The 13,178-nt window shown below is 31.5% G+C and overlaps 1 protein-coding gene across 1 annotated transcript; it reads right to left on the reverse strand.

The window, feature by feature from the left end:
• Positions 1 to 11,308: 11,308 nt before the first annotated feature.
• LOC143081043 (antithrombin-III-like) lies at positions 11,309 to 12,446 on the reverse strand. The gene has a single exon (XM_076257278.1). The coding sequence runs from the start codon at positions 12,311 to 12,313 to the stop codon at positions 11,309 to 11,311; it is 1,005 nt and encodes a 334-aa protein (XP_076113393.1). The 5' UTR covers positions 12,314 to 12,446.
• Between the last annotated feature and the right edge of the window lie 732 nt (positions 12,447 to 13,178).

The raw sequence follows: 13,178 nt of genomic DNA on the forward strand, positions 1-13,178 counted from the left end.
TACAGTGTTTTGGTCTAACCAGTCTTCCTTTATCAAATCCTTTATTTTACCGTCTGTCTGTTCTGATACCCAACTATTCATCTCGTAAGCAGATGCTTCAGATTTTGTAAGGTCCTTTACACTTATATCGGCTCCAAAATATCGTTTTGCATTTTCTTGGACCGTTTGCAATACTCTGAATCGGTCGCTTACGAAGAGCCTATTTGCACTAGCAAAACTAACGTGGGCACCCGCTCTTTGAGTAAGTTGACTATGAAGTGATTTGTAAAACTTCAACTGTTGCTCTTCTGAAAATAAGCTATTTTGAAAAATAGCAGAGGAAATTTGTTGCTTCGATCGTCCACTTGCTCCAATCATCACCAACAGCATTGCCGCTGTGACACTATATGGTGACAAGCAAACACTTTCTGTTTTGTTCAATCCTTGATATAAAGATGTCGAGAATTCAATTAAACTTTGTTTAAAGTCTACAGGAATATTTTCTAACGTGGCCATCTCTACAGTTTAAGATAGTATTTGAGATGAATCTTACAAGAGAAAACATTCTTTATATGTGAAGAGAAATGCTTAGATATGTTAACATAAAAATTCCCAGATTACAATGGTGCAAGTTTGTGCTCGAATGGGTAATTGAGATCAACATACTTCCTTTACAAAGTGTTTTTGAAAATCTGTTGTTACATTCAATTTAACGCAGGCACTGTATTGTTGTAGTCACTCGACAGTATGCAGACATGATATTATTTTCTTTTCGATGTTTGCGTATTCAATTGGAAAATGATAATGATTATTTTCCTGATCCCTTTTTTTACATATAATCCTCCAATAATATTGTCTTCAATGTAAAAAACATTATTTGCAATGTCTCACTACAGAGCTTGGAATTGATAAAACTACTGGTAATCCTACATATTCTTTAACATCATTTACCAAGGACGAAATTTTACAAAATCATAAATCTGTCCTTCTTTCTTTTGTTATCAACATCAAAGAAAACGAAGAAAACTTGCCTTCATTATACTGGATACCTAAATTACACAAAACTCCATATAAAGAACAATACATAGCTGGGTCTTCAAAATGTTCGACTAAACATCTTTCTAAAGTACTGACTGCTATTTTTTCTACAGTTAAATATGGGCTTCAAATATATTGTGAGGAGATATATTCTACCAGTGGTGTTAACCAGATGTCGATTCTCAAAAATTCGAAAGATCTACTGCTTAACCTTCGATCACAATCTTTGCAATTTTGCAGCAACATAAAAACCTTTGATTTTTCTACGCTATATACTACTATTCCCCATGCTCAGTTGAAAGATCGACTTCTCCATCTCATAAAACAGAGCTTTTTCTATAAAAAATGGGAACCGTAGATACAAATTTCTTGTTTTGGGTTACAATAATTCATATTTTGTGAAGAATCACAATGAATCTTCCAGAAAATATACTGAAGATGATATTATCAACATGCTGGACTTTTTGATCGACAATATATTTGTTGAGTTTGGAGGATTTATATTTCAACAGACAGTCGGTATTCCAATGGGTACTAAGTGTGCACCCCTGCTGGCTGATTTGTTTTTGTATTCGTATGAAGCAGAATTCATTCAGAACCTTCTAAAAGACAAAAATAAAAATCACCTTGCAAAATTCTTTAATTTTACTTTCCGATATATTGATGATGTTCTATCATTGAATAACCCATATTTCAGCCAATACCTACATCTCATATATCCCAGTGAACTTGAAATTAAGGATACTACTGATACTAGAAGGACTGCTTCATACCTTGATCTTTTCCTCAATATTGACGTAGATGGACGACTTCACACGAAAATCTATGATAAACGGGACGATTTCCACTTCCCAATTATCAATTTCCCATTTCTCAGCAGTAACATACCCTCTGCCCCTTCGTATGGTGTTTACATATCACAATTGATACGTTATTCTCGTGCTTGTTCACACTATACGGACTTCATATACAGGAGTGTGCTCCTTACGCAGAAACTGCTCCAACAAAGTTATGAGGAGGACAGATTAAAATTGACACTCCGTAAATTTTATGGACACCATCACGAATTGGTGGATCCATACGATGTGTCTTTCACCAAACTAGCTAAGGACATTTTTACCACATGGTAGATTGTGGTTTGTCATTATGTCGTCTAATCTTTTAATTACCTAACGTGACTTATTCCCGATTGTGACTGTTTTGCTGAGTGTGAATTCGCATTACTATAAGACGTGTTACGGTACTTGTCTATCCCAAATTCATGTATTTAGTTTAAATGTTTAATGTTATATTTGTAATTTTCATCGGATTTTGTCAAATGTGTTGACGTCTTTTCTATTATATTTATGTGTTATGGTTTAAAACAAATTTATCACCGCATTCATTCATTAGATTTCATTTTGTTCAACGTAATCAGTACGATATTTTACGTCTGAAGTTAGATTCAAAACAAACCGGAAATAGCTTTATAATATAGTTAATTGCTACCTTAGTTTGCTATTAATAAGTATTAAAGTGTGCATTGTTATTAAATGCAATATCAGTATTTAGTTCAAATATAATCTTAAATCAATCCTAATTCTATCTTATTCATTCAAATGTGACGTCATTTTTCATTTTTTGATGATCTGTTTAACAAGTTCAAATGACGTCATTTTTTTTTGTATTTTTTTACAATTTCAAATATGACGTCACTTGGCGTTCAGGTTTAAACCTATTCGGATTTGTCTACATTTTGTGTTACAAATGTCTGGTTATGTAATGTATTTCAGTTGTTTCCTGTAATTAGTTAATACTTCAGTCTTATCATGTACATCTTTTGTATATAATTTTATAAATTTACTGTTTGCAAAAGTATAAATTATTCTAAATAATAGAGATGTTCTGGTAACTAACAGAAAACCCTGGCCGTTTTTGGCAGAACTTTTTTTATCTTTTGGTCCTCGATGCTGTTCGACTTTGTGCTTGTTTCGGCTTTCAAACTTTTGTATCTGGGCGTCACTAGTAGATCTTGTGTGGACAAAATGCACTTCTGGCGTATTAAAATTTTGAACTTGTTGCCTTTTGTTGGCTGTTGTTCGTGTGTTTATTTGTCGATTGTGTTCTCCAATTTATTTATATTGTAGTCCTGTGGTGTTGAATTATCATTTTAATGTTATATTTCACATGGCTATAAAAGAGGGAGGTTTGGCATGCCACAAAACCAGGTTCAACCCACCATTTTTTCCTTTTAAAAATGTCCTGTACCAAGTCAGGAATATGGCCATAGTTATATTATAGTTCGTTTCTGTGTGTGTTACATTTTAACGTTGCGTCGTTTGTTTTCTCTTATTTTTGAGTGTAAATTCACATTGCGATAAGACGTGTCACGGTACTTGTCTATCCCAAATTCATGTATTTGGTTTTGATGTTATATTTGTTATTCTCGAGGGATTTTTTCTGATGCTTGGTCCGTGTGTGTTACATTGTAGTGTTGTGTCGTTGTTCTCCTCTTATATTTAATACGTTTTCCTCAGTTTTAGTTTGTTACCCCGATTTTGTTTTTTGTCCATGGATTTATGAGTTTGAACAGCGGTATACTACTGTTGCCTTTATTTACATTATTAGTCATTGTAATTCTGTTCCAGATTTTGATGTCGTTGCCACTGAATATTGAAAGAGAGACATCTATCATAACAAAATGATGAGGTATGATAAGTGATTTCTTGCATCTTAAATAGCAGAAACACACGTAGAAAATAAATTCAAGCATTCAAAAATGTAACAGTCATGGTAAAATGAATCGTTATGCATAATATAGACCCTATGGTTGAAAATGTCACGTCTGGTGTCACTATAACGTCAAAAAAAAACCCTGACAAATTGAAGCTTTTTTGGCAGTTCGGTTGTTTTTGAACAACAAAAAAAAAGACAATGACATAACCCATAAATAAAATGTTTTCACAAATCCGGTTCCTTTTAAAGTTCATTCAAATTCTTAAGTTGTTGTTTGTTAACTTGATTCTTATCTTTAACCAGATTTGCAAGCTTTGAACATTTAAAATCTTTTGTCACTTATCTTTTTTAAATTTGTAGTCATTAACACCTCTTTGTTATTACAAATTATTTTTGGGGTAAGGCATTTGTTCATATATATGTATGTAAGATTACACATGCTAAATAGAAGGAGTCTGAAGCTCTAATGCAAATATGAAGGACACAATTCCAAAATAAAAATGCTGATATCTGAATACCTAATGTATTATGAAGGATGTTATTTGGCCCCTTAATATAATACCTTTTAATTCATATTTTCGTATTTGTTAATATTATCATATAGTTGACAAAGCGACATAACTCTGATCACATTATGGTTTCAATACTGCTGCTTTTGTACTAGCAAGTAAAACAAGATACACATAATTGGATAAGTAGACGATTGTACGATATTGAAAATCATCATGAATGAAGAAAATAATACGGATCCAATCTGTGGACTAGGTTTTAAAGACATAATAATATAAAAACAAATGTCAAGCACATGTATCACTTATCAAACATGCATTCTATATATATTATCAAATCATCATATCAAAACGTTGTACATACAATAATACAAGAAATGTTATTAATTGTGACAATGTGCAACTTATGCACAACTTATGTACTTCCGGAGCACCTGAGATCACCCCTAGTTTTTGATGGGGTTCGTGTTGTTTACATTTTTGTTTTCTATGTTGTGTCATGTGTACTATTGTTTGTCTGTTTGTCTTTTTCATTTTTAGCCATGTCGTTGTCAGTTTATTTTCGATTTATGAGTTTGACTGTCCCTTTGGTATCTTTCGTCCCTTTTTTATGTAAACGACTGTGTGCCGTTAAAGTTGTGTACATGCTTTTTTGTGGGGCAAATATGGTAAACAGTCACTTTATGCATGTTTTAGTTCAGAATGTATGAGTTTAATTACACATTATTTGTTGATAAAACCGTGATATTGCTAATTTAATGCACCTTTCTATTTTAAAAAAAATGACAAATCAGTTTTTGAAATATGTAGAAAAGTCTGTAAGAAAGCACGTTTAACATCAAAAAGATGAATATGTTGTAAATCTTTTTTATTGTGTGAATATCAAATGTGTCCTCTTCATTGCTTATCTTACTTTCATTAGCAATGCTATCTTGAGAAGTACTGTAAGAGTGAAAACTATGAATCTACCCAAAACAACATAGGCTAGTATAACAGACAAAGAATTTCCATACACCACAACAACCACAAACTTTTGACCCCTCCAATAAATTAATCATACAAACGATGACTAAAAGCAACGACCATACCATAGCTCAGATTGCAAAATCTAATGCATCGAGCCATGAATAAAAAGTGAAGCTATGAAAAGTTCTACGTAAGTAATCTTATCAATACTGACAATAATGAATAATCCATAAAACTAAATGTTTTTTTTCCTCTGAAAACAAGTTGTTCGGTACTGACATGACTTTTAACAAACCTTTCTTAAATTGTCCGTTTATAAATAAATGTTGAAATTACAAAGAAACTAAGGTTTCAACTCCTTCAGGCATAGTTGACCTCAGATGAATTTGTCTATTTGTTTTATGTATTTTTGTGTATTTTTGTCATACAGCTCTTCAACTGTTTTGGTACTTATACATCATCGGATTTCAAATGTTTGGCTTGCTTTGATGATGAAGGTAAATCCGGAAAAGCGCTTCGGACGCATACACTTATTAAAGGTGTTGTTTTCAATGTTTTGTTTACATTACTTATTTTATATGTAAGTTTTAATTGATGAAATTAAAAGACTATAATTCATATTAAAGCATGAATAAATATTTTGTTTAACATATATTCTATATCCGTTTTTCATCTATAAAATCATTTTCATGTGCAATGTGCTGTTGAGTCAAAAGTTTGAGTCCTGGAAATAGCTTAAAAATAAATGGTTAAATGCATGTGTTACTAATGTCCATTGACTTTGATCGAAATTTTAAAAATAACAGTAAAATACAGAAAACAAGATTAAGGAACCCAATTTTTGGGTTAAATTGGGCAACAAATAATTTGCTTTTTATCGGAAAAATAATTGCTGTACACTTCGGTTATTATTTTATCTTTGTTTGGCAGTTTAACCAATAGTGTATCATATGATTGCAAATGCACATCATTTGATTATCAAACACTTGTTAGAATAAACCCTTCGGGTAGCTGTAGAGCCCAATGAGACAGACCAAGTAATTAAAATTAGAACAATGTTGGCACTTAGGCATTCCATTATATTGTAGATACATACTTATATATATTTAGTTGAAATAATGAGAGATAATCAGCAAGTGTAAATTAATCAATATGAAAATATTTAAACAATAATATTATTTATAAAAAAAAGGTGTGGTATGATAGCCAATGAGACAACTCTCCACAAGAAACCAAAATGACACAAAAATTAACAACTATAGGTCACCGTGCAGCCTTCAACAATGATCAAAGCCCATACCGCATAGTCAGCTAAAAAAGGCCCCGTAATGACAATGTAAAACTATTCAAACAAGAGAACTAACGGCCTTATTAATGTTAAAAAATGAACGAAAAAATATGTAACACATTAACAAACGACAACCACTGAATTACAGGCTTCTGACCTGGGAGAGGCGCATACATACATAATGTGGCGGGGTTTAACATGTTAGCGGGATCCTACCATTACTCCTAACCTGGGACAGTGGTATAACAGTACAACAGAAGAACGAAGGACAAAAATACAAGTGGGCATGGCTGGGAACTTGAACATCCCAACAACAAAAAGACACTAGGTACAGATCTGCTAGTTCAAAGCCAATAACAACTAATATTAAGGTAATATTTTTCTTAATGACCATTTAATGATTATTTTATGAATGAATAATAACACTCATAATTCATAATGTCGCTTTCTGTAGAATATTGCAATGATGGTTGTTGTAAAGCTGTCAAACAAGGAATAGTGCTCCAGAAATAGTATAATCAAGTTGTCTGTTGGAATGTTATTGCTGCTTATGTTTTTGCCATCTCCTAAACGAAGATTTTCAAAAAGGGGAATTCACTTATTTTTCAAAATTACATCCAGATTAGTAAGAGCATAGAATTTTTAGTTTCTGAAATATGTAAAAGTACCCTCAATACATGTAAAATAGTTGGGATTTAATAATAAGAAAGGACTATTTTATCATAAAAATATTCATATGAAATATTTATTCACAACAGAACCTGAATAAAAGGGAATTTTAGGGTAAATTACAATGACTACTATTTCTCTATTGGCAACTTTCTGCCAAATCTACCCCCTAAAAAAATTGCAGCAATTTGTTGACAAAACATCCATAATTTTATATTTTATAGTCTTTTATGTGAGGAATTTTGCGTTTTCGGTACAACCAGATGTACAAAATGACAGAAATCATGCCGATTTTTGTATTAAATGGACTACCGTATGTACCCATAACCTATTTTTATGCGAATAATTTGTCAGGTAGCAGTTTAAATGATTGATATCTTCTTTTACACCCATGAAAATATCATAATATGTGATGCTTAATCTCATTTTTTTAACTACATAATAATTTTATTCATCAAATATTTTTGTTACATAAACCATCAAAATTCCAAGCTTCTCTTGACGTACCCTGTCACAATCCACTGACTGACCAGGGAATAATCAGCTGATTAAATTAATTGACATACATTATGTTTACAAAACACTATATTAACAATACTAAAAAAATATTCATTGATTATGTTCCTATTAATTAAAGTCATAAGAAACGAGTGATTGATAAAAAAAAATCTTACTCCATTGTTTGTACCAATGCATGCATATGTCATAAACTTAATGTTCTGTGCACGATTTTATCATATTTTACATATCCTTATCGTAGTTATCGTCCAAAAAATATTTCGCTGGGTCAGTGTTTATACGAAATATGGCCGCTCATTAATTATCGTGATTTGAAGCCGAAGTTTACCGATTGTCACCTTATAGTAGACAACAACAAATAATCATGGACATTGAGGTAAGCACGTGTATAACATGTATTATAAGTTAAATTTATTACGATGATGGAGCGGTGTTTATCTGTGTTTTTCTTAATTATTTTCAAGTTCCTATTCTCAACTAAGCTTTTACATAAAAGTTACTAATTAATGTGTTGTATTAAAAGTGCAACAATGTAAAAATCGTAAATGCTTAGTGAAAGAGGTACCGATAGGGGGAATCCAGTTGAATATTCATTGACACTAGTAAATAAATTTTCGCCAAATGATCACAAATTGAAATGATTTTAATTTTGGTAAACAAGTTTTCAGTTGAATGAATCTACTACATTGTAAATTTAATTGTCCGCCTGATACCAAACAATACATTCAGTAACACAATAGTGTATATAAGAATAAGGAGATGTGGCATGATTGACAATGATCGAACTGAATAAAGTATATGTAGTAATTAATTATAGGCAACCGTACGACCTTCCACAATAAAAACTCATATCGTGTATCTGCAAAACTTAAAAAATTTTGGGAAAACAATAAAAATAGTTTGAAATTTACTGGTGAGATTTGTGCCATGAACGTTAGATGCAAGTGTTCATTAGCACTAGATATGATAACAAATACAACCGTATTATTTTATGAACTATTAATTGTGTGCTTCTTTTAATTTATTACTACATACAGTTTCAAAAGTGTTCCATGATCTGTAATCTGTGCGTTCTTCCTTGAAATAGATTTTTCATAACACCGAAAACTGGTTACACCAAATTTATAATCTAAGATTATTTTTTGTGAAATATTAAACCTATTTACAAATGTATAAATAATTGTTTTAATTATACTTTGGCGTAATAAATGCTTGCGTAATTTATAACAATTATAGAATTCTGACCATTCAAGAAGTAGATCACGTTCACCAAGTTCGGATAGTCCTATTGAGCAAGATGTAAGAGGAAGGGGTAGTCGCGCCAGAGGTAGAGGTCGTGGTAGAGGAAGAGGAATCGTGGTAGAGGAAGACGTGGAAGGAGCAGAGGCGGACAGCGGGGTGGTGCCCAATGCCAACCTGTAGAAAACAGAGCCCATTTGGCACAGCAATCGATGGAGACACGCGATACACAGTTGCAGGTATTCTGTTTGACGCTAATATTTCTTTTTCTTTAAATTTCTTATTGAAATATATAAATTAGTCTCAAAATCAATGTCGCTTTGGAAAGTAATTTTGTTAGTGTGCAGTTTAATATTACAATTGGTTGAAACCAATAACGTTTCACATACGTTTAACGGAATAACCATTACACTTCAAGGGGGTTTATGCTTATTTGTTTGAGTCATAATTTTTTTATGCGCAAACCCCAATACCATAACCCCATCCTCCTTCTTTGAATTTATACGGTCTGTCATGTTGGTTTTGCCCTTCGCACATGCGTATTGCGATCATCGGATGTTTACGAATAAGGTCACGCTAAGGTCACTTTGCATACGGAAAAAATATTTCGGCGAATTGCTTCCTGGAAGCAAGCTATTAAAAAAAGTAAACTTCTTCTAAATGTGGACAATTTGAAGAATTTTCTTGAAAAAAAAAGTATGTGGACATAAGTTTTATAATGAAAACTATCTATTTACATATAAAAAACATATGCATATTTTTTTGGATTTGAGGTTTCTTATGACTTTAAAAGTAACATTGGACTTATTGTCTTATTTCTATTAATATTGGTATCTTCTCTCTTGGTGTATTCATTAACAAAAATGCTGTAGACGTCTATATTTTTTTTTCTGCTCAGGTACATAGTACGACTTATATATTGAAAAATTATTTATTGTAATCAAAAAAAATATTGAGTAATAATTGTTGTCTGTAATTTTGTATCCAAATATCAAGTGTTGTAATTTTATTGAAAAATCTTACATTTTTTTAAGAGGTCGTATATTTGTTGCCAAAATCTTGTCAAATAAGAACATTTGAAAAAATAATGAGCATAGTCTTCTTCTATGTTACAAAAATTACACAAACTTTTATTAGTTATTTTCCATTGTAATAAAAGCTTTTTGGTTGGTACAATATTCTGTATTAGTTTCCATCTGTATATTTGTAATTCATTTTCAGTTAAATATTTGAAAATGATATTTGGAGCTTCTTGCATTGGTAAAATTTTTAGCCACCTGTTTATCCCTATTCGCAGTTCTTTTTTTACTTTTCACTAGAGAGTCATATATCATATTTTTTAGAAATGAATGTAGTCTTAAAATAACGATCTCCCCATGTGATCTTATTTCTCAGGACATTTACTTTACTATGCCGTATGGACAGAATTTTCTTGTTTAACTATGTCAATCCAATTTTGTGGAATGGATCGTTTCAGTTTATGAAATTCAGCAATCCAGTTTACCTTAAACTTTAATTTGTTCAAAACACTGTTTTTATGTTATAGGATATACATGACTTTAAAAGGTTGCACATTAATTATACAACTAATTTGCTTTTTATATATTCATTTTCATGTCACAATAAGATACTCTCGACATGATATACATGTCATATTTGCCACGAGATCACTGTGACATAGCTTAAAACAAATTTTTTTTTTTTTTTACTTTTATCATGTGTTTTCTCTTCTCATTACGGCAATAACTCCAATCTTTATCTTTGCATTTGATTATAAAATTTGATATAAGGGGTTTACACATTTTAGTTATAACAGAAACAGTATATAATAATATAAAATTAGTTTCGAACAAGCAACTAATAAAGTGCTTATATTGTCTGTTTTCTGTGGATTTTTAGCAAAAATGTTTTCAATTTCTTCATTTTGTTCTTGGTTCCATTTGGCTAAAATAGAAAACTGAAAACAAAACATAATATTACATAACATAATATAAAAAAACTAAAGACAACGGGGATAAAATTTTCACATGTGTTCTTAAAAATATCTTTCAATTGGTGACTTGATTAAAAGTTGTATTGATATACTATTAATTTCATATGTTGTCACATAATAAGTTGTTCTATTTAAGACATGCATAACCTCTTTTAATTCAAGACAATTTCACCTTAAAAAATTAGAAGAATACATTAAGCTTAAAAATACAGAAACATGTTTCATCGTCAGAAACAATCTCTAAATGCCATTAAAATTAATAATATCAAGACACTTTAAAATTTCATTTAAACAATTTATGTAATACAATAAAAAGATCTACAATTGCACGTTGTAGTATACAGTTCTGTTTAAAAAAGTATTGTTCTACTTTTTGAAAATAATGGTCATAAATTAATTGACTTGTGGGTGGAATCGTCCAATAAACAAAATAAGTCCCGATTTGATATCTCTTACATAAAACAAGAAAGGTTTGTTTGCCTTGAACTGTAATCTGACTGATCTTAAAGAAAATCCAATGACTGTAGTCGCAGCGCCCTCTACGCCTGCTTCGTTCACATTGAAAACGGCTTTATGGACAGCAACATCGACGTATACACCTTCTCTTTTCTCATTAATAAGATTAGAAAAATTAGCTTTAGCCTGGTCAAAAATATCTTTTACACCAAGTTTAGGTAATTCATTTGTTAAATCAAATTCTGTTTGTAACTTAAATTTTGGAATACATATTATTGCAAACGTTGTAATAAATCCAGCAGAAATGCTCGACAGAAACTTTGGTGTTATCTTCGCTTCTATATTTGGAAGCCCGTGTTTTTTATTTGGCAAAATGAAGACCATATCAAAATTACCTCCCTTGAAAGGTAATGCTACGGCAGAGAAGTCGATACCTCGAAAATATTTAATAAACATCCCGTTGTTCATCATTTCAACTTCAATCGTATTGTTATTAGGAAGGTAAAAGTTTTCCTTCTTGGTGTTTTCGGGAGGAAATTGTCTCTTCCATGTGGCTTTAAAGTATACAGCATTAATTATGAACATTACAGTGTTTTGATTTAACCAATCCTTTTTAATTAAATCCTCTATTTTACCGTCTGTTTGTTCTGACACCCAATTGTTCATCTCATATGAGGATGCTTCCGATTCTCTAAAGTTCTTTACACTTATATCGGCTCCAAAATATCGTTTTGCATTTTCTTGGACATTTTGAAACACTGTGAATTGGTCGCTTACGAAGAGCCTATTTGCACTAGCAAAACTAACATTGACACCAGCTCTTTGAGTAAGTTGACTATGAAGTGACTTGTAAAACTTCAACTGTTGCTCTTCTGAATATAAGCTATTTTGAAAAAGAGCAGCCGATATTTGTTCTTTTGATCGTCCATTAGCTCCAATCATCACCAACAGCAACGCCGCTATAATGCTACATGGTGACAAGCAAACACTATCTGCTTTGTTTAATCCTTGATACAAAGATGTCGAAAATTCAATTAAACTTTGTTCAAAGTCTACAGGAATATCCACTAACGTAGCCATCACTGCAGTGAAACATATAACACTGATATGGACCTTACTAGACATTATTTATATATGTAAAGAAATGCAAATGATGTGTTAACATGAGAGAGTTTCGATAACAATACTGCAAAGTTTGTGCTTCAATTGATAATTTGGTTCTACATACTTCCTTTACAAAATATTTCTGTAAATTTGTTGTAAATTTTAGACAACCGAGAAAAAATACTGTTGTAGTAACTCATGTGTTATATTTAATATTCTCGTGATAATTGCATATTAGAATTGGAAGAATATAAAGATTTCTTTCCTGGTTGCTCTATAAATTTCACACTTCATAGTTAAGCTCCTTGTTTTTGTTTACTGAAGTGATTTATTGGATCTGCTTAAAAATGAGGAGCTTTGAGTCATTGTTTGGCACTTGAAATTGGAGATATACATCAATATAAAATAAAATTATTCAAGCATGATTATTTTATGTAACTGATTCACAGATCATATCGGATATGTTCCTTATATCGTAACTACAAGTCCGTTTCCTTTTCACGAATGTGATCTATCGAATAAGATTATTTACCGGGTTTGTAATATCATGAGCAAGACGACAGAAGCCACATGTGGAGCCGGATCAGATTATCATTCCGAAAAACCTGAGATCAACCAAAGTTTTAGTGGGATTCGTGTTGCTTAGTCTTTAGTTTTCTATGTTGTGTCTTGTGTTCTATTATATGTCTGTTTGTCTTTTTTC

Source organism: Mytilus galloprovincialis, chromosome 6 (genome assembly GCF_965363235.1).
Source record: "Mytilus galloprovincialis chromosome 6, xbMytGall1.hap1.1, whole genome shotgun sequence".
Lineage (NCBI taxonomy): Eukaryota > Metazoa > Mollusca > Bivalvia > Mytilida > Mytilidae > Mytilus > Mytilus galloprovincialis.

What these genes read in the sequence shown, in the direction of transcription:
- LOC143081043 (XM_076257278.1), bottom strand. Translation starts at nt 12,313, where the DNA reads ATGATTGGAGCTAATGGACGATCAAAAGAACAAATATCGGCTGCTCTT.